Source organism: Hypanus sabinus, chromosome 4 (assembly GCF_030144855.1).
Source record: "Hypanus sabinus isolate sHypSab1 chromosome 4, sHypSab1.hap1, whole genome shotgun sequence".
Lineage (NCBI taxonomy): Eukaryota > Metazoa > Chordata > Chondrichthyes > Myliobatiformes > Dasyatidae > Hypanus > Hypanus sabinus.
This window is the reverse complement of record NC_082709.1, coordinates 65180633-65203529: the sequence shown is the minus strand read 5'-3', so window position 1 is coordinate 65203529 and position 22897 is coordinate 65180633. Positions and strand designations below refer to the sequence as shown.

At 42.0% G+C, this 22897-nt stretch overlaps 1 protein-coding gene across 4 annotated transcripts in view; it reads right to left on the bottom strand.

Moving 5' to 3' along the window:
• Positions 1 to 22897, bottom strand: part of pard3bb (par-3 family cell polarity regulator beta b) — a 1128463-nt gene that overhangs the window by 54758 nt on the left and 1050808 nt on the right. For all 4 annotated transcript variants that reach the window (XM_059967323.1, XM_059967321.1, XM_059967325.1 and 1 more), the window contains one exon: positions 7288 to 7367. In XM_059967323.1, the coding sequence (XP_059823306.1) occupies positions 7288 to 7367 (80 nt within the window). The remainder of the gene's footprint in view (positions 1 to 7287; positions 7368 to 22897) is intronic.

The window sequence follows — 22897 nt, the reverse complement described above, 5'->3', positions numbered from 1 at the left end:
TATCAGGCTCCCATGGCTAAGGCTGTTTTAAATATCTAAGTATGTTTTAAATATCAGCCTGGCCTGCTGAGTTCCTCAAGCATTACGTGTGTGTTGCTTTTAAATATCTCTGCTCGGGTTCCTGCAGTTTCTGCACTAGCCTCCCAGTGTCCAAGGGAACAACTTTTCAGGCCCTGGGGATTTGCCTCAGGTCAGCAAACACCTCCTTCTCTGTAATCTGTATAGGTCTATGACTTTGCTCGTCTCACTTTTATAGACTCTGTGTCCATCTCCCGAGTAAAATATCCATTTAACATCTTCCCCATCTCCTTGGCTCCAAGCATAGATTACCACTCTGATCTCCAGAGTACTAATTTTGCTCTTAACATAACTGCAGAAGATCCTATGATTCTCCTTCACTATGTCTGCTGGAACAACCTCATGCCTTCTTTTAGCCCTCCTGACTTCCTCCTTAAGTGTTCTCTTGCATTTCTTATCTCCCTCGAGTATCACATTTATTCCTACCTACCTATACTTATTTTGTACCTCCTTTTTCTTAACCAGGGCCTCAATATCTCTCAAAACCCAAAGTTCTCTAAACTTGTCATCTTGCCTTTCTTTCTGACAGGAATATAAACTTTCTGTACTTCCAAAATTTCACTTTTGAAGGCCTCCCACTTATCAAGTACACCTTTGTCAGAAAACAGCCTGTCCCAATCCACACTTGCCAGACCCTTTCTGATACCATCAAAATTGCCCTTTCTCTAATTTAGACTCGCAAACCGAGGGCCAGACCTATCATTTTCTATAATTACCCTGAAACTAAAGGCGTTTTGATCACTAGGTGCAAAGTGTTCCCTTACACCAACTTCTGTCACCTGCCCCGTCTTTTTTCCTAATAGGAGACCTAGTATCACACTCTCACTACTTGAAACTAGTATATACTGTTAGAAAACTTTCCTGAGCACATTTGACAGACTTTTTCCCATCCAGCCCTTCTACAGTATGGGAGCCCCAGTCAAGAATTGGACTGCACCGAATCAGTGAGTGGAAGCACGAGAAGAAACGACGGTTTCACTTATGTCAGTGGCTGAAGATCAGAAAGGGTAGCGCTTCACAGCAGTTTTCAGAGTTGGAATGCACCCAATCAGTGAATGGGATTCATTAGAAAGGGCAAATAAAAATAAGGTGGGGGCAAGCAGAGCAGCCATTGTGTAAGTGGGAAACGTTGGAGTGGCTTTGACTCATCAGGCTTCAGCAAGATCGGCCTTGTGCAAGATAAGAATCTTCTTCATCGTCTTGATTCTTCATTCCTCATCTGTGAGGGTACAGTTAGTGCAGAGAATGGATCTCGCGGCTGTGTTCTGTTCTGTGTGTGAGTTCTGCAAATTCTGGGTGACCTTCAGCTTCCCGGATAAATGCATCTGCACCAAGGTCACCGAGCTGCAGCTCCTCAGAGACTGGCTTAAGCAACTGGAGCTGCAGCTCGGTGACCTTCCGATAAAATGGGAAACTGAGGGAGGTAGTCACACCTAGACTGCAGGAGGCAGGTAACTGGGTGGCTATCAGGAGAAGTAACAGAAATGGGCAGCCAGTGCCTCTGTAGCTGTACCCCTCAATAATATGTACACCACTTTGGATACAACCTAATATAGGACACGTCTCTAGCACAGAGTCTGGCAATGGCTCAGAAAAGGCGAGAGGTGAAGTGGACTGCTGTAATGAAAGGAAATTCCATAGTTGGAGGAATAGAGATGAGATTCCGTGGACATGATAAAGACACCCGGGTGGTATGCTGCTTCCCTGGTGCCAGGGTCAGGGATGTCTTGGATTGGGTCCATGGCATTCTAAAGGAGGAGAGTGAGCAGCCAGAAGTCTTGGCACATATTGGCTTCAATAACATAGGTAGGGAAGGTGAGGATGTTTTGAAGATGGATTTTAGGAAACCAGGTAGAAAGATGAAAAGCAGCACCTCTGGGGTAGTAATCTCTAGATTTCTGCCTGTGCCACGTGCCAGTGAGGGTAAGAATAGGCTGATTAGGCAGGTGAACTGAGGAACTGGTGCAGAGGTACAGATTTCAGAATCATTGGGATCTCTTCCGGGGAAGGTACAACCTTACAAAAGGGGTGGCTTACACCTGAACACGATGGGAGCCAATACCTGGCAGGTGTGCTAGAGCTGTTCGGAAAGGTTTAAGCTAATTTGGCACTGGGGTTGGGAACTGGAGTGATAGGGCTAAGGATGGGGTAGTTGGTTTACAAACAGAGTCAGCGTGTACTGAGACTGCTAGCAAGGAGAAGCCGATGATTGGGCAAAATTGCAGTCAACAGGATGAGTTGCAATGTGAAAAAAGGACAAAATCAAAAAGTGATGAATACAGGACTGAAGGTATAATATTTGAATGCACGCAGTACATGGAATAAGGTAGATGAATTTGTAACACAGTTACAGATTGGCATGTGTGATGTTGTGGGCATCACTGAGTTGTGGCTGAAAGAAGATTATCGCTAGAGCTTAACGACCAAGAATATACATTGAATTGAAGGACAGGCAAGTAGGCAGAGGGTGTGGGGTGGGTCTGCTGCTGAAAAATTAAATCTAATCATTAGAAAGAGGTGACATGGGATTCTAAGGTGTAAAGTCCTTGTGAATAGAGCTAAGGCACTGCAAAGGTAAAAAGACCCTAATGGGAATTGCATACAGGCCTTCGAACAGTAGCAAAGAAGTGGTACAAATTACAATGGGAGGTGGAAAATGCGTGCCGAAAGGGCAATGTTATGATAGTCATGGGGGATTTCAATATGCAGATAGATTGGGAAAATCAGGTTAGTGCTGGATCCCAAGGGAGGTAATTTGTAGAATGCCTATCAGATAGCTTTTTAGAGCAGCTCGTGGTTGAGCCCGCTAGGGGATCAGCGATTCTGGATTGGGTGTTGTGCAATGAACCAGAATTGATCAGAGAGCATAAGATTAAGGAACCTTTGGGAAGGAGTGATGATAATTTAACAGAATTCAACTTGAAATTTGAAACAGAGAAGCTAAAGTCAGATGTATCAGCATTACAGTGGAGGAAAGGGAATTACAGAGAGAGGAGCTGGTCAAAGTTGATTGGAAGGGAACAGTAGCAGGGATGACAGCAGAGCAACTCTGGCTGGAGTTTCTGGCACCAATTTGGAAGGCATAGGGTAGATACATCCCAAAGAAGAATAAATATTCTCAAGGCAAGATGACACAGCTGTGGCTGACAAGAGATGTCAAAGCCAAAGAGAAGGCATGTAATGGAGCAAAGATCAGTGGGAATTTACAGGATTGTGAAGCTTTTAAAAAGCCAACAGAAAGCAACTAAAAAAGTTATACAGAAGAAAATGATGGAACATGAAGGTAAGCTAGCAAAGAATATTCATGAGGATACTAAAAAACATAAAAGAGAGGTGAGAGTATATATTGGACCATTGGAAAATAATGCTGGAGAGGTAATAATGGGTAACAAGGAGTTGATGGACAAACTGAATAAGTATTTTGCATCAATCTTCACTGAAGGATGCTGGAAGGTTGAGAGTGTCGGGATAGAATTATGAAAAGTTGCCATTATTGGGGAGAAGGTGCTTGGGAATCTAAAGGGTCTGAAGTTAGAGGTGTCAAATGGATCAGAGGGTCTACATTCCAAGGTTCTGAAAGAGGTGGCTAAAGAGATCGTAGAGGCATTTCTAATGATCTTTCAATGATCAATGGATTCTGTCATGGTTCTGGAGGACTGGAATATTGTAAATGTCACCCCACTCTTCAAGAAGGAAGACCGGCAGAAGAAAGGAAATTATAGGCTTATTAGTCTGACCTCAGTGGTTGGAAAGATGTTGCAGTTGATTGTTAAGGACGTGGTTTTAGGGTACTTGGAAGCACATGATAAAATAGGCCAAAATCAGCATGGTTTCCTTCAGGGAAAATGTTGACTGACAGATCTGTTGGAATTCTTTGAAGAAATAACAAGCAGGACAGAATTGGTGGATGTTATGTACTTAGATTTTCAGATGGCCTTTGACAAAGTGCCACACATGAAGCTGTTCACCAAGTTAAGAGCCCATGGTATTACAGAAAGATACTAGCATGGATAGAACATTGGCTGATTGACAGGAGGCAGAGAGTGAAATTAAAAGGAGTCTTTTCTGTTTGGCTGATGGTGACTCATAGTGTTCCACAGGGATCTGTGTTGGGACTGCTTCTTTCTACATTATATGTTAATGATTTGGATGATACAATTAATAGCTTTTGGCCAAGTTTGTGGACAATACAAATATAGGTAGAAGGGCAGATAGTGTTGAGGCAGCAGAGAGGGTGCTGAAGAACTTAGACAGATTGGGTGAATGGGCAAAGAAGTGGCAGAAGGAATACAGTGTAGGGAAATGTATGGTCATGCACTTTGGTGGAAGAAATAAAACGGTACACTATTTTCTAAATGGAGAGAAAATTCAAAAATCTGAGGTGCAAGGGGACTTAGGAATCCTCATGCAGGATTGCCTAAAAGTTAATTTGCAGTTTGAGTTGGTGGTGAAGGCAGCAAATGCGATGTTAGCATTCATTTCGAGTGGACTGGAATATAAAAGCAAAGATGTATTGCTGAGGCTTTATAAGGCACAGGTGAAGCCTCAATTGGAGTATTGTGAGCAATTTTGGGTTCCTTATCTAAGAAAGGATGTGCTGACATTGGAGAGGGTTCAAAGGAGGTTCAAGAAAATGTTTCTGGAATTGAAAGGCTTATCATATGAGGAATGTTTGATGACTCTGAGCCTGTACTCGATGGAATTTAGAAGAATGATTGGGGATCTCATTGAAACCTATTGAATGTTGAAAAGCCTTGATAGAGTTGATGTGGAGAGGACATTTCCTATGGTGTGAGAGTCTGTAACCAGAGGACACAGCCTCAGAATAGAGGGACATCCATTTAGAATGGAGGTGAGGAGGAATTTCTTTAGCCAGAGAATGGTGAATTTGTGAAATTCTTTGCCTCAAGCAACTGTGGAGGCCATGTCATTGGATATATTTAAGGCAGAGGTTGATAGATTCTTGATTTGTCAGGGCATGAGGAGACTGGGGCTGAAAAGGAAATGGATCAGCCATGATGAAATGGCGGAACAGTCTCGATGGGCCAAATGGCTTAATTCTGCTCCTATATCTGATGGTCTTATGGTCCAAAGTTAAGATCACCTACTATCACAACCTGATGTTTTTTGCAACAGTTTGTGATCTCTCTACAAATTTGTTCCTCTAAATTCAGCGGAGTGTTGGATGGCCTTTAATATAATCCCACTGATGTAGTCATACTTTTCTTATTCCTCATTTCTACTCATAAAGCCACACCAGTTGAGCTCTCTAGTCTGTCCTGTCTAAGCACTGCTGCAGCATTTTCCCTGACTAGTAATACCACCCCCCCCCTTAATCCCTCCCTCTCCATGATGTCTAAAACAACAGAATCCCAGAACAGTGTGATGCCAGTCCTGCCCCACCTGCAACCAAGTCTCACTAATGACTACAATATTTGAATTCCACGTGCTGATCCATGCCCTAATCCCATCCACCTTTTGTTCAATACTCCTTGCACTGAAACATACAGAGCTCAGAATATTAGTCCCACCACGCTCAACCTTTTGACTCTTGACTTCGTATGCAGGCTTAACAACATCTGTCTCCATAATCATTCTACTATTTGTTCTGACTCTTTGGTTCCCATCCCAACTCTTGTTCAGACCCCCCACCCATGCAGCACTAGATGTTAACAAAAACAGCACAATGATGTCATCAAGATTTCATGATGATTTGAAGGAATTTTCTCATACACCAGAGCAGTAAAAGGACAATTACTGGTATGCTAAATAACAGCTGGATGAAATACTGCTTAGAAACTGTCTGAGGACTTTAAATACAGACTGAAGAAACACTCCTGTTTCATAGGGCTCCTTGGAGTATCACACCAAAGAAAGCAATCAATCAAAGGAAATAGAGGCATTGAGCACTGCAGGAACAAGAGGACGATTCTCTGCAACTTCTGCCATCTCCAACAGGATCCCACCACCAAGCACATCTTTCCCTTTTTGTGTGCGTTGCATAGAGCACTGCAGCATATTAACTGTCCCCTCGGCCCATCTATTCCACGCCAAAGTATTACTGTGCCTAGTTCCATTGACCCATGCTTGAATCATAGTGCTTTATACCCCTCCCATCCATGTACTTTTCCAAACTTCTCTTAATTGTTGCAATCAAACCTGCATCCATCACTTCCACTGGCAACTCATTCCACACTTGCACCTCCCTCTGAGTGAAGAAGTTCCTCCTCAGGGTCCTCTTGAATATTTTACCTTTCACCTTTAACCTATGATCATCTAGTTCTAGTCTCACCCGACCTCAGTGAAAAAAGCCTGCTTGCATTTACCCCATCTATACCCCTCATAATTTTGTATACCTCTATCAAATCTCCCCTCATTCTCTTACACTCATCTAAAAGTCCTCATCTATTCAACCTTTTCCTATAACTCAGGTCCTCAAGTCCCAGCAACATCCTTGTAAATCTTCTTATATTCCTTGTAAATCATGCGGAATTAAGTCTTATAAGAATTTTGATTTACTTAAGTATATAAAATATATTAAAAATTCCTTGCTTAGCAGACTCAATAGCAGTAAATGGTGGGATGGTACCCACTGTATCCTTTATAGACTTAATGGAGCAAATGCCTTTTTTCAGGTCATGGTCATTGGCTGCAGTCTGCAGGACTGCAGGACCTGTATGTGTTCTGGACAAAAAAGGGAGCAAGAAAAAAATAATTTCAGATAATACCCACCCTGCAAGCTGCCTTTTCCAAAAGCTGTATAGGGCTTTTAAAACAAAACCTTCATGCCAAGTTAAAAGTTCCTTTCCCAGATCTGATCAACCATTCTAGTTAGCCCTCATCCGCACCCCCTCTGTTTATTACCCCAGTCACTGCACTACACTGAAGACACTTTAAACCACTTTTTATAAAGCTGTTGACATTATAAATACTGTACATGCTGGTATTTATTTATTTATGCACAATTTACTCCATATCCATCCTTTAATATCTAACTTGATTAGTTTCTTAAAATTTATATAAAATTCTTTATTTTTATATATTTATTTGTTCTTTTTAAATGTCGCACCCTGACTGACAAACTACATCAAATTCCTAACACATGTAAATGCATAAGGCAAATAAAATTGATCCTTCATGGATCCTTGTGTCATTTACTCTGGAGTTGCCCAACAAAAGGGACAATGCTACTGGTAGAGATTTCCATACCTTGGTAATGTGGAGGAGTACTGGTGTTCCAGCTCTTCAAATCCTGGTCGGCTATTTGGTCCTTTCACCGGAACCTGAACCTACAAAGAAATTCAATGGTCATTATTGACATCACAAGGTTGTAGCATGGACATAGCATCAGGTAGTCAAATCAGGCACAGCATGAATACAGGATAAATGTCCCACCAACTAAATCAATCAACTTGTCGATTTAAACTAATTCAATTGACCAAACTAAGCAGCCAAAGCATCAGCTTGTTATCTAAGCAAATGCAGTTAACATTGAGCAGCCCATTGTATTTGTATGTTTGCATTATATTTGGACAGTGATCTAGAATGAACTCTGCTGTGGATGTAGGAGAGCTGGGAATGTGGCTGGCAACCCCAACCTGTAAAAACAGTGCTGCAGAAATGCCAACAGAAGCTCCAAAGTCCTCATCTCTGGGAGAGGAAAGACCTTTGCCTAGAAGTCGTGTGGTGATAGTGGAAGCCTCGGGGTTGATCAACATTCAGCCCAGGACAGAGGACTCTGGCAAGCCGCTGTTGGTGGCCTATGTGCCAGTAGAGGCGATGGGCTTAAGAAGAAGAAATGATCTCGGAGGAAAATTTGGGAGTAGATTGCAAATAGCCCAATTTATAATACAAGATTCACTGGTGTTAATTTGGCTAAATTTATATCTTTATAACAAATGAATTTACAAAGATTAAAGTCAAAGATGAACAAAAATATATACACCTTAAAAACAATATGATCTTGGCTGCATTTTGACCATCCAACTGATCCAACAATAATCTATTTGAAATGGTACTTATATTCTGCTCGTTGAACCAAGATTAAGCAGATTATGACACCGTCAACCAAATGTAATGGCACAGGAGGAATACGAGAAAGAGGAGGCCAATCAGCCCCTTGAGCCTATTTCACTATCTGATTGGAGAGCAGGACAAATCAGCATCCCAATCCACTCTGGTCTTATAATGATAATACCAGTCTGAAAATTTTCATTTGACCTGGGATCAACATCTTATTCATCCATCACCAGATGACTAAAGAGTTGGTAAACTTATTTGTTCCAGTGACTATGAATACACGTGGAATTGTAATAACCTTATTCTTTCCTCAATCCTACCAAAAAATATAAAATAGACACACATTAGATCATTTGTATCATAGGTACCAGCAGGCTCAGCTCAATTCTGGATTGGGTGTTGTGTAATGAACCAGGTTTGATTAGGAAGCTTATGGTAAAGGAACCCTTAGGAGTCAGTGATCATTATAAGATAAAATTCACCCTGCAGTTTGAAAGAGAGAAGCTAAAATCAGATGTATTGTTATTACTGTTGCGTAAATGTAACTACAGAGGAATGAGAGAGGAGCTGGCTAGAGTTTATTGGAAGGAGACACAAGAAGGGATGACAATACAATAGCAATGGCTGGAGTTTCTGGGAGTAATTCGTAAGATATAGGATCGGTTCATCCCAAAAAAAGAAGAAACATTTTAAAAGGAGGATGAGGCACCTTGCCTGATAAATGAAATCAAAGACAGCATAAAGGAGAGAGCATCAAATACAGCAAAAATTAGAAGCTAGAAGATTGGGAAGCTTTTAAAAACTAACAGAAGGAACCTAAAAGAGAAATAAAGTGAGAGAAGATGAACTATGAAGATAAGCTGGCCAATAACATAAAAGAGGCTACCGAAAGTTCTTTTATTAAGATATATTAAGAGTAACAGAGTGGCATTCATGGATATCAGATCACTGGAAAATAATGCCAGAGAGGTCATAACAGGGACAAATAAATTGCAGACAAAAAAGTTTGCAGATGATACAAAAATGGGTGGAGGGGCAGGTAGTGTTGAGGAAGCTGGGAGTCTGCAGAAGGACTTGGACAGATCTGGAGAATGGGCAAAGAAATAGCGGATGGAACACAGCATAAGTGTAAGGGGGTTTCTGGGGGTTTCTTCTTAGTGCAAGGGGGTTTCTTTTTTGTTACTACGTGTGTTAATCAAAATGGCTTCTTTGTTTTGTTAAAAGTAGGAATGCTTCTTTGTTATAAGTGCTTTCTCTCGCAGCTTGTTTGGGTTAAAATTACCGATAACGAGAATTGTATTCGTTTGTTAAACAATTGAGATTAATGTTATTCTCTCTTCTGGGTCTGTAAGCTATTGTTGGTGGGCATTTGGGGAGTCAGCGTGAGGGGGTGAGAGAGAGAGGATGCGATGCTGTAAGCTGGGCAACGAAACTAACCCCAAGCGGGGGTCCGAGGCCAGGATTTTCGGTGAGGAGAGGAGATGAAGACAGACGTGCCGGGCGGTGCTTGGTTGATCACTTCGGGTGGTCCTGAGCTGCGAGTCATGGAGGTCTGAAGGGATCGAATGGTGGCCAGAAGACTTCGTTAATTGAGCTCCAAAAGTGGATTCCCTGCTTCCTCAACACTACCTGCCCCTCCACCCATTTTTGTATCATCTGCAAACTTTTTTGTCTGCAATTTATTTGTCCCTGTTATGACCCCTCCGGCATTATTTTCCAGTGATCTGATATCCATGAATGCCACTCTGTTACTCTTAATATATCGGAAAAGAAGTTTCGGTAGCCTCTTTTATATTATTGGCCAGCTTATCTTCATAGTTCATTAAGATTTGGTTGTACACAAAGTGGTTTGGACTTTGATAAGTTTGGCGCCTTTTCTTTATTTTCTTTTCTTTCATATAGAATGTATCGTTATTAATCACTTAGTTCTAGTAATATAAGTGTAATCATTTAATCGCATATTAACTGTCAGGGTTGGCAGGGTGGGGACATCACACAGCATCCACACAAGCTGGCTATTTAGTTTGGCGGGGCCGAAGGCTGCTCCCCATAGATGGAAATGAGCTGAGCGAGCCTGAGGCGACCCAGGGCGTTACACAAGGAAGTGTACAGTCATGAATATCGGTAGAAGGAACTGTATTTTCCAAATGGGAGCAAATTCAGAAATTGGATGTGCAAAGGGACGTGGAAGTCCTAGTGCAGGGTTTCCTAAACGTTATTTTGCAGGTTCAGACAGTAGTAATGAAGATAAATGCAACATTAGCATTCACTTTGAGAGGACTTGATAGAAAATAAAGGACGTAGTGCTGAGACTTTATAAGGTGGTGGACAGACCACATTTGGAATACTGTAACCAGATTTGGGCCCCATATCTGAGAAGTGAGATGCTAACCTAGGAGGGGGTCCAGAAGAATTTGCCGAGAATGATCCTAGAAATTAAATAATTAATATACTAGGAGCCTTTGACCGTTCTGCACCTGTACTCGCTTGAGTTCAGAAGGATGAGGGGGACTTCACTGAAACAGAATGAAACAAATATTGAAAGGCCTAGATAGAGGGGATATGGAGAAGATGTTTCCAATTGTGGGAAAGTCTAGGACCAGAGGGCATAGCCTCAGAATAGAAGGATATCCCTGTAGAACAGAGATGAGGACAAATTACTTTAGCCAGAGGGTGATGAAGCTGTGGAATTCAGTGCCACAGATGACTGTGGAGGCCAATCATTTGGTATATTTGAAGTGGAGGTTGATAGGTTCTTGATTAGTAAGAATGTGAAATGTTACTGAGAGAAGGCAGGAGAATGGGTTTGAGAAGGAAAATGAATGAATAAATTGTGGAGCAGACTAGATAGGTGGAATATTCCAGTTCTGCTCCCATGTCTTTTGGTCTTATGATAAAAGAGAGGCTAGCTGAAATGAGACAGTTGTTTTCCCACTGCCGACAGAAGGCTCCCTCACAAACTCATTTTAAGTGAAGAGTTAGTAATGAGAAACAAACTCCTTTCAGATAACCCACAAACCCTGCTTGACGCTTGTATATTACCAACTGCAATTTCAAAGATTCACACTAACATCAAGCCCTGTTGGCATGCACAGTGTTTTTATTTAAACATAAATCGGATGAATCTTGATGGTGGGGTAAACAGGATTTATGTTCCAAGCAGCTCTATAAAGTTAGTGTTACAACAAAATTCACCCAAGCCTGCAGACAAAATACATTAGGAGAAACAAAATTTACTGAGAAATGAAGTGGAGGCTTTAAACTGAAGAGTCAGATGCATTGATTTGATTATTGCATTTCTAACTTAAAAAGTAGTAGGTTTTAGTTTAGCTTGTTGGTTTTTGTATGAAAACTTTAAAACTGTTATTGTAGCATGATGGGTTATTGTAGTAATAATTAATATAGTTGGGCAAAATGGTCGTCATGGACCTGATTGGCCAAAAAGCCTATTTCTGCACCTTAAAATTCTATGATCACATTGTATGCAGTCATACTTAGGTTGCCTGTTAAATTAACAAGGACTGTGTAAACCTTACTGGGCAAATCTCTAAGTCAGTCAAGACCGTTGCTATTCTGTTTTCATTGAATGGGCACAATTATTTCAAACTTTACTTCAAAGTGGTTAAGTTAGAAAATGGGATTATTTAATAACAGTAGCAGCACTTTAGGGGCAGTTACTCATATTGCTCTAATAGCTTCTCAGATAAATTTGCTTGCACAGGCTGCAATATTTTTAGTTGCTCCTGCCCATCAGCTTGTATTAGTGCTGCACTATTACATCCAGATGGATCTCCCATAGTTCTTCACAGGTAAGGCAACACTGAATGGACACCAAGTAAGAAGAAGGCGGCAGGAAGGCCAGATGCAAAGTTTCAGAAAACCTTTCAAGATAGATGGAGAAGTAGGGAGAAAGAAACTTTTTGTGATCTCAGAACACCCTAAAGGGCTCTCCAATCATTGAAGTATTTTTCAGTGAATAGGGATAGCAGCCAAAGTTACACATGTGTGTGTCCTACAAACAGCATTATATAATGGTCAGTTTTCGATGGGATTGACTGAGGGATACATATGTCAGAAACGCATAAGGCAGATTGGAGTAGGAGTGTCTGAACTTACCTTTGACAGCTGACTGGGCTTCAGTAAAATGCCTCATCTGAGAAATGTCATCTTTGAAATTTATGCAACCAGGCATGATAAGGAGGAACAAAATGCCAAGAAAAATATACTTCCCTCTTCGTGCCATCCATCACCCACTCAATTGAGTAATTACCTTTCTGAAAGAATTTGTTTCAATTCATCTACAGATATTCTCAGAATATTATTTTAAAATTCAAATTTGATATGACCTCACTCAGTAGGGCTAGGAGTTTCTTGTTTCTTTTCATTCAGTTTAAGGGGAAAAATTGACAACACAGCTTGAGTGGTACAAAAGAATTTGAATTGTTTTGCCATTTCACTGTCAGTCAGGCAATCATGTGTCAATGCAAAACACAAATATTTTCACTGACAAAGATCCCACATGCCTAGTGGCAAATAAGCAGCCTCCATGCACTTGCAAGCATGCAGTTTTCATGCATTAATGCAAGTATTCCAGCGATGGGATTGGGCATTGATCCAGAAGCAGGTGAGAACTGGAGCAGTGTACAAGCAGTCCTTATTGACAGGCAGAGAAAATGGTTTGAGGTGGAAGAAAGTGTTCTGTAATCACTGCCTCTTCCTTTACATACATGGAGCGGTCTTGTTAACATACACGTATTTTACTGGTATATTAGGCATGTGCTCGGCATGTCTTAGTTGTGGCTTTCTCAGCAGCTCTTCTGTGGTGAAGACTGTAAGTCCAGCTCCAGACTATAATGGCGAGCATCTGTTTTGTGTTGTATATGGTAAAAGTATTGCCAAGACACTGTTGTCCAGTTCTGCAACAGTGGGATGATGAAGGAATGCTGATATACGAATAACTTAAAATGGTGTGTAACATGGTGATGCTGCTCCCGTATACCTGATGCTTGTGACCTTCCAGATTATTAGTTTGAGAGGTCCCAACAATATTGTTTCTCTTTACACAGAGTCTGCCTCACCTACCGCAGATTCACGCACACAGGCAAAAAAAGGCCCTTCACGCTGACCACCAATGACCCCGAAATGCATCGCCTGCCCACAACTCTATGTCTTCGGAGTGCTGGGGGGAAACTAGGACACCTGGAGGAAACCCACACAAACACGTGGTGAAATTACAGACAGCATCGGGAATCCAACCCCAACCTTACGCAGCTGGCAGTGTGAAGGCCTGCGCTAACCACCAGCTACCATGCCACCGCCATTTATAAGTGGTCATTAATCTCCCAACCTGCATATCTTGGGGATCTTGAGCGCAGAGGTAAGGTGACAGCACCGGGGTTCAGGACTGAACCTGGGATGATGAAGCAGCTCCACTGGCCATGTCATTTGGCCACAGAGGCTTCCCAGCAATTATACTTGTGCAAAGGGATGGTGGGGGTAGGAGGGGAAGGACAAAGGATATGTCTGTGTGTTAGGTGGAGTAGATGGCAGGGAAAGAGCTCCTCAGCACTGGTAGGGAAATTCCTGGCAAAAATACAGAAGGTGCAGGGAAGAGAGGAAATCCACATTTCAAAGGAGAGAATAAAGCGCTGGGACAGGTTGATAAGAAGAGTGAACTGTGAATAAAATTAGGGAAAAGATATGCAAATAATCTCTGCCTTTCGTTTGACTGTAGGGTCAAGCAGAATGTGCTTTTGTAAGAAAACATTCAAGGAATAAAGATCTTATCCAGGCGTAATTTCTGTAAAAAAGATTTAAAAGATTCTCCAGAATTTTTATTTACTTTATAAAAGACTTCAACATCTAGTTTTCTTTAGTCATGTAAATGATTTATAGTTCCTGTCTCAAGCTTGAATATTGGATTCTGAATTGAAGGAGTAAGACACTTAAAAGCAATCTTGATTGAAAGCTGTATGTTGTTTAGATGTTTATCATTATATCACCAAGATATTGAATATGACACAAAGATGATTGTGGAAGAGATCGAGCTGAACAGTATTATATTGCTATACTTGTGTGAAATTGGGCTTGAAAAGTTGGTTTGAGCGAAGATAGCATTAAAATTTATGTTTTAAGAATTTCTGATAGGCACTGAATGGCTCAGGTGGTTGGAATTCTCAAGCCATCTCAGAATTTGAAGAGATGGAGTGGATATAAATTATATCAACCCTGACAGATTGCCAAAGCAGAGGTCAGTGCGAGGTGTCTGGCTGCAAACCAGTTTGTACCAGGAGTATGAAAATCTTCTGGCTGTACCACAGAAATGAGTGGGGAAGGCCAAGCCAGCTTCAAGCTGGCGTAAGGCCAGACTATTCGGCTCCACCAAACTGACAGTCGAAGAAGATTGATAAGTGCGGTAAATGGAAAATTCAACATTGTCATTCAGCTGTTGAGAATAAGTATGCTGTTGCAGTAATGCAGGGAATGTTTACTCTACAACTAATCTGCAAAGTAACGTTACACCTGAGATGCTAATGGAAACACTGTCATTAAAAAATACTCCATAACTTACCACTGACAATCTAATCTTATTAAGTATTATTAAAGCTGAAGTTGAAATTACTGCCTATCTGCGCATATCAATACCGAAATCAGCTGCTCTAGTATTACCATGAACACAAGTGATTCTAAGAATGCAGAAAACCCAGAGTGGCACGGTGATGGAGCAATTAGTGTAATGGTTAGCACTGATGACCAGGGTTCTACTCTTGCCCCGCGGGGTCTGTAAGGAGTTTGCATGTTCTTCCCGTGACCGCATGGGTTTCCTCTGAGTGCTCTGGTTTAATCCCAAAGACATTCGAGTTAGTAGGTTAATTGGTCACATGGGTGTAATTAGGTGGACGGGCTCATTGGACCAGAAGGGCCGGTCACCGTGCTGCATCTCTTAATATATGTGCTGGAGGAACCCAACAGGTCAGGCAACTCAGGTCTCAGAACAAACCATCATTTGTTCATTTCTTTCCGCATATGCTGTCTGATGTGCTGAGTTTCTCCGGCAATTTGTATGTATTGCAATGTATTATACCTGACCAGCATTCAGTCTAGGACAAGCTTTTATAGATAAACATTGACACCTTGATTAAAATCATCGTGTTCAGTGCTCATCTCAAACTCCATTCCCCAACACACATTCCATAACCCTTGTTTCAGTTTACATGAGGTTACTTAGGACCTCCCTATGCTACTCAAATCTTGGCTGAGTTAAGCACTCATATTTTCTTCATTAAAAAGACTGTGGTACATTGCATAGGAGACCATTTTGTACTCCAGCTGCTCCATTGAAAGAACACCTCAAATTGTCCTACCACTCTATTTTTTATTTTATACAAAGCCTGAATATTTTATTTTTTTTACAATAACTATCAAATGTGCTTCTACTACCCATTCAATCAGTGCTTTCTGATTCTTTAAAACTCGGCCAATTAAAAAAAGTTCTTCGCATTCCCCAAATTCATCTCTGCCTTATTTTCCTCTAACGTTTACCTCTGTCCTACTGTACATACCTTCCACTTATCTCCTATCACTACCAAACCAAAATACCTGACTCAATGTTCCAATAGGCAATCTCTTGTTTAATCCTTCCTCTTGCTCCAAATTCTGAAAACTGCTGCTCCAGAATCAATCATCAGTCACACCACTTCAGATGTATTCTGCTCTTTAGATTCAGCTTCAGATTTATTTATCACACGTACATTGAAACATACAGTGAAACGTCATTTGTATCAAAAACCAACACACCCAAGGATGTGCTGGGGGGTAGCGGTGCAAATGTTACCACAAATTCCTGTGCCAACAAAACGTGCCTACCAAGCTAGGCAGAACACACATGGCATGTCAACACACATACACACACAATGCTGGTGGAACTCAGCAGGTCAGGCAGCATCGACGGAGGGAAATGGACAGTCAACGTTTTGGGTTGAGACACTTCTTCAGGACTGGAAAGAAAGTGGAAGATGCCAGAATTAAAAGGTGGAGGGAGGGGAAGCAGGATAGCTAGAAGGTGAAGGTGAAGTCAAGTCCCTAGGAAGGACATGTGGCTGTGGTAGCGAGTCTTGGTGAGTACATATTGAAAGAGTTGGAGGGTAACAAAGATCATAAAAAGGGGAGCGGTGATATGGGGTTTCCCTGAATTCCCATCAAAGAGAAGATTTAAACTTCTTCAGAGTAGGCATCCCTTGGTGAGACTTCACAATGGAACAGCAAATCATAAACATGAGAAATAGGAGGTTACATAGCAACCACAGCAAAACAAGCCCTGTTTCTCCCTCCCACCAACCTACATACTGTCCATAGTCCCCTAACCCCAGGCCTAGCTGTATTCTTCCACCTCCAGTCTCCCGTGGACTCGCGGATTCGCAGACAGTGGGCCTTCAACTTCCCCAGTGGACTCACCAGGATTCAGAGACACAGGGCTTCGGCTATCAGGCCTCGAACTCTAGACTTCTGAATGGCTTTGACATTCGGTATCAACCATAATCTCACCTTTATCAACCAATGTGACCTTTTCCAATGTTGCATCACACTCTCTGCTCTTTCAGTCTTCTGCTTCTCACTAAATGCTCATTATTCCATCACTGGCAGCCATGACCTCAATGTGTCTGGCCCTCATGCTTGTAAATTCTTACCTTAAACTTCACTCTTTCCCTATACATCATATTCTCATCTTTAAAAGCTATCTGAAAAACTTCAAGCACAGTGGATGATTAATTTCCAGATGGAAGTTTTTTTTAATTTTGGGAGGCACAGACTGGGTGGACAGTCAGAATCTTTTTCCTGGTTACAGGAATGTCAAATAGGAGGGAAAATGCATTTCAGGGGAAAGCTTTTTTCACACAGAATGTGGTGGTTACCTGAGACAGGCTGCCAGAGGTGCTGCTGGAAGTAGAAGTGATGGTGGCTTTTAAAAGGCTGCTGGGTAGACATTTGAAATGCATGAAATGGAGAAATATGAACTATAGAAAGGGGGCAGAGGAGATTTACAAGGATGTTGCCTTATCAGAATAGGTTGAGTCAACTCAGCCTCTTCTCCTTGGAGCGACATAGGATGAGAGGTGACTTAAAAGAGGTGTATAAGCTGATGAAAGGCATTGATTGTGTGGATAGTCAGAGGCTTCTTCCCAGGGCTGAAATGGCTAACATGAGAGGGCACAGTTTTAAGGGGCTTGGAAGCAAGTACAGAGGAGATGTCAGGGGTAAGCTTTTATGCAGAGAGAGGTGAGTGCGTGGAATGGGCTCCCGGCGACGGTGGTGGAAGCGGATACGACAGGGTCCTTTAAGAGACTCCTGGAGTCATAGGGGGCTATGGCCAACCCCAGGTAATTTCTAAATAAATACATGTTCGGTACAGCATTGTGGACTGAAGGGCCTGTATTGTGCTGTAGGTTTTCTATGTTTCTATGAAACACGAACAGGCAGAAGAGGTTTAGTTTAATTTGGCATTATGTTCAGCACAGCCATCACGAGCAGAAGGGGTCTGTTGTACGTTCTCTCTTCTAATGACAGCAGGAATGTACTCCTGGTCTAACATATTCCACACTCTACAATTATATTCAGGGCATTAACACATGAAGAGTACAGAGGGCATCCAAGGGATCTCCAAGACGGTAGCAAAGCTACAGCACAACACTGAGCAGCAAATACTGTGAGCGACAGATAAAGCCAAACAGGCCCACAAACAATAGAACAGAGTACAGTTCTGCAGCAACACCACATCTAATTCTGAACAGCAGTTGACAGTTAAGTACCAAGCGGGAGAGGTGACAGTTCCCATGTGAGTGATAAAGAGAAGGCAGAAGCTAACCAGGCCAGCCAGAAGTGCGGAATGGATGATCCATCATGGGCACCAGGCTCCCTACCATCAAGGAAATCTTCAAAAGGCAACGGCTCAAAAGGAGGCATCCATCATTAAGAACTTCCATCATCCAGAACATGCCTTCTTCTTATTGTTACCATCAGGGAGGAGATACAGGAGCCTGAAGGCACATACCTAATGAGTTAGGAGCAGCTCCTTCCCCTCCACCATCAGATTTCTGAATGATCCACAAATCCACGAGCACAACCTCCCTAAGCAGTGGTGCTAGACAGTTTGTGAAACCCTGTTTGAATTTCCTCTATTTCTACATGAGTATGACCTAAAATGTGATCAGATCTTCACTTAAGTCCTAAAACTAGATAAAGAGAACCCAATTAAATAAATAACACAAAAACATTATACTTCTTCATTTATTTATTGAGGAAAGTGATCCAATATTACATGTATTTGTTGGAAGAAAGTATGTGAACCCTTGCTTTCAGTAACTGGTCTGACCCACTCGTACAGCAATAACTTCAGCCAAATGTTTCTGGTAACTATTGATCAGTCCTGCACATCAGCTTGGAGGAATTTTAGGACATTCTACCTTACAAAACTGCTTCAACTCTGGAATGTTGGTGGGCTTCCCTGCATGAACTGCTTGCTTTAGGTCCTTCCACAACATTTCTGTAGGATTAAGGTCAGGACTTTGACTTGGCCATTCCAAAACACCAATAGTCTTCTTTTTAAACCATTCTGTTGTTGATTTACTCTTGTCTTGTTGCATTATCCAACTTCTATTAAGCTTCAGGTGATGGACTGTAGCTCTGACAAGTCTTGGTACAATTTTGAATTCATTGTTCCCTCAATGATTGCAAGCTGTCCAGGCCCTGAGGCAGCAAAACAGCCCCAAACCATGATACTCCTTCTGCCATGCCTCACAGTTGGAATGAGGTTTTGGTGTTGGTGTGTAGTGTCCTTTTCCCCTCCAAACATAGCGGTTTGCATTTCTGCCAAAAAGTTCAACTCTTGCCTCATCTGTCCACAGAACATTGTCGCAGAAGTGTTGTAGAACATCCAGGTGGTCTTTTGCAAACTTGATATGTGCAGCAATTTTTTTTTGAGAGCAGTGGTTTCCTCTGTGGTATCTTTCCATAAACACCACTCTTGTCCAATGTTTTCTTATAGTGGGCACATAAGCAGAGACTTTAGCAAGTTCTAGAGATTTCTGCCGGTCTGTTGCTGTTATCCTTGGGGTTTTTTTTCACCTCCTACAGCATTCATGTTCATTTCGGTGTGACCTTTGCAAGACACCCACTCCTAGGGAGGATAGCAACAGTACTGAGTTTCCTTCCATTTGTAGACAATTCTCTTAATGTGGACTGATAAACACTCAGACCTTCAGAAATGCTTTTGTAGCCTTTTCCAGCCTCATGTATCTCTACAATTCTTCTGAGGTCCTCTGAAAGTTGTTTTGATTGAGGCATGGTGCACATTAACAGATCTTTCTTGAGGAGTCTCTGTCAGTCTTTTCTTTGAGACAGGGTACCTCTATAGCCCACATCTTCGATCTCATCTCATTGACTGGAACACCTGACTCCAAATAGCTTTTTAAGAAGGCATTATCCTGGAGGTGCACATATTTTTCCCAACAAATACATGTAATATTTGATTATTTTTCACAATAAATAATTGAACAAGTATAATGTTTTTGTGATATGTATTTAATTGGGGTTTCTCTATCTGGCTTTAGTATTTGTGTGAAGATCTAATCACAGTTTAGTTCATATTTATGCAGAAATAGAAAAAATTCTCCAGGGTTCACAAACATTCTAGCACCAGTGTATTGCTATCTTTTTCATTACTGATTTATTTTTTTTACATATTTCTTATCGTAACCTATAGTTTTTCACCATGTATTGCAGTGTACTGCTGCTGCAAAACAAAGAACTTCACAATGTCAGCAATGATAAACCTGATTCTGATTCTGATCCATCTTGGCTCCCTCTGGAGATCCCCAACACCACAGAAGCCAGCCTTCAGCCAATTCCACTCACTCCCTGTAGCCATCAAGAAATGGATGAGAGCACTGGATACAGCAGAAGCTGTGGGACCCAACAACATCTCAAATATAGCACTGAATTACTAGTCTCTGGAATCAGCCGAGCTTCTAATCAAGCTGTTCGAATGCAGTCACAAACGCTGGCATCTCCCCAGCAAAGTGGAAATTTGTCCAGCTGTGTTCTGTCCACAATCTAATCCAATCCAGCTAATTACTGCCTTGATCATAGGGTTTGGACTAAAGGAAAGTTTGGACAAACTTGGGTTGTTCTCTCTAGAGCCTCAGAGACTTAGGGGAGACCTGATAGAGTATTTTAACATTATTAGAGGAATTGATAATGTAGACAGAATATTTCCCCTAGGATACCAATGCCAAATACCAGAGGACATACTTTTAAGATTAAGGAGAGATGTTTAAAAGTGAAGTGAGGGGTAAATTTTTTATGCAGAGTGGTAGGTGCCTGGAATGCATTATCAGGGGGAGCAATAGAAACAACCAATTTGTTAGAGTTTGACAAGCTTTTAGAAAGACTCATGAATATCAAGGGAATGAATCTACTCTCAATTATTAACAAAGTAACAGAGAGTCACCAACAATGAAATCAAGCCGTGCTCACTCAACTGTGACCAGTTTGGGTTTTGCCAGGGCTGCATGGACCAGTGAGCAGATTTGCAGAAGTGAGGAGTAAGGTAATGACTTTGACATCAAGACTGTGTTTATCCAAGACTAACATCAAGAGACTCCAGTCAAACTGAAGTCGAAGCAAAAACATTCTGATGCAAACACCACTCAGTGGAAGATGGTTGTGGCTGCCAGAAGTGAAGTGGCTCAATCCCAGAACATCACTGCAGGAACCGTGTCCTCAACCCAACAGTTCCAATGTTTACTGATGATGGCAAGATGCTCGGTTCCTTTCACAACTCCTCAGAAAATACAGTAGTCTGTGCTTACAGGGAGCAGAACCAAATCAGGCATTCAGGTGCAGGCAGATAGCTAGCAAGTCACCTTTGTGCTACAGGAATGACAGGCAATGACTATCTCAAGCAAAGGAGAATCCAACCGCCTACTGTGAAGATTCATTTCCTTTCAGGAGATCTCCAACATCAATACTCTGAGGAGTTCCTGTTGATAATTAGCTCACAAAGAGCAGGTGATTGGTGGGTCTCCCGCTCAATCGCAATCCCGGTCCACCATGTACAAGGCACGTCAGGGGCACAGTGGAATTGATGAGTAGAGCACCAGCAATTTTGGAAGAATCTTAGCACCACAGGATCAAAGAAACTTGGATGACTGGCACTCGATCCATCTGAAATCATCAATCCCTACTCCACTGTGTGTGTCATCCACTCAATAAAATGCTTAGGTACTCTGACAGCACCTGCCAAACCTATAGGTAGCAAAAGCAAGATCTTGTTTGGTGATAGACCAATAAATGACAAGTAGCATTCACATCACACGTGTCAGGCAATGACTATGTCTAACAATAAAGAGACCGATCACTAATTTGACAGTCAACAGTTTCAGTTTCACCTGATGAAGGGTTTTGGTCCCAAACACGGACTATTTATTCCCCTCTATAGATGCTACCTGACTTGATTAGTTCCTCCAGCTTTTTGTGTGTGTTGCATCTGCAAAATCTCTTGTGTGTATGATTCACTTTCGATGGGTTCCCAGTCATTGACCAAAGTCTGAACTAAATCAGCCATATAAACACCAGGGCAATGTGACTGGTTCAGAAACAAGGTGCTCATTGATTCTTAATTGGTAAGGATGTCAAATACTACAGGGACTTCTCCGTGGATTGTCACCTTGTCGTGGTGGAGAAGCTTGTGTGGTCCTGAGATCCCGAGAGCGATGCCGTCTGGAGCTATGCTCCTGGTAGGGTCACCCATGGCAGTAAGGTTGAGGGTGAGGTCCCTGACAAAGAACAATTCAACCAAGACCTCAACGGGGGAACAGGCGGACGAAGTTACCTCGAACTCAACGGTTGTGAAGGCAGATGAAGGCCGCAACAAATCCATCAGCTCCAATTGTCGTGGTCTCCATGCCACTGGAATCAGCTGGTTGATTTGTGAAGTATTGTGTGCTTCTTGGGGTGCAACATCAAGTACACGTTAATCAAATACACACACAGGCGTCTTTGCTCTGTGATAGATCAACGGAACGAAGACCATCACCCTCGACCTAGGTGAGGGATAGCCACGACGACTACTGGGAGAAGGCAAGAGAATGGGCTTGAGAGGGATAATAAATTCACCAATGGAATGGCAAGCAGACTTAATGGCTTGAATGGCCTAAATCTGCTTCTATGTTTTATGGTCTATGGTATCCTGAACTGAGTAACTTAGCTCCTGATACCTTACAGCTTATTCTCCGTTTTCAAGACACAGGGTGCCACGGTGCGTACCGGTTGCACAGACGCGATTTCACTTTGGGGTTTCGGAGTTTGGAGCTCAATTCTGGCGTCCTCCATAAGCAAGTTTGTAGCTCCTTCCCATGTGTGTGTGGTTTTCCTCCAGGTGCTCCGGTTTCCACCCACAGTGCAAAGGTGTACCAGTTAGTAGCTTAATTGGTCAGTGCAAATTATCCCATAATTAGGCCAGGGGTAAGTTAGTGGGTTGCTGGGTCGTGCAGCTCGAAGGGCATGTCCTGCATTGTATCTCTAAATAAAAAATAAATCAGGAATCTGTTGGAAAATTCTCCTGGGTGAGTATCATTGCCATATCACTTGAGAAACTTAAACACCACCATTTAGAAACTGGTGTAACAGAAACTTGGAGCGGAGTAGGTTATCAGCCCATTCAGGCTGGTCTACCACTCCATACCATATCCTCTGTCTCAATATTATATTCCTGTTGCCCCTTAACACCTTCAGTGTCTAGAAA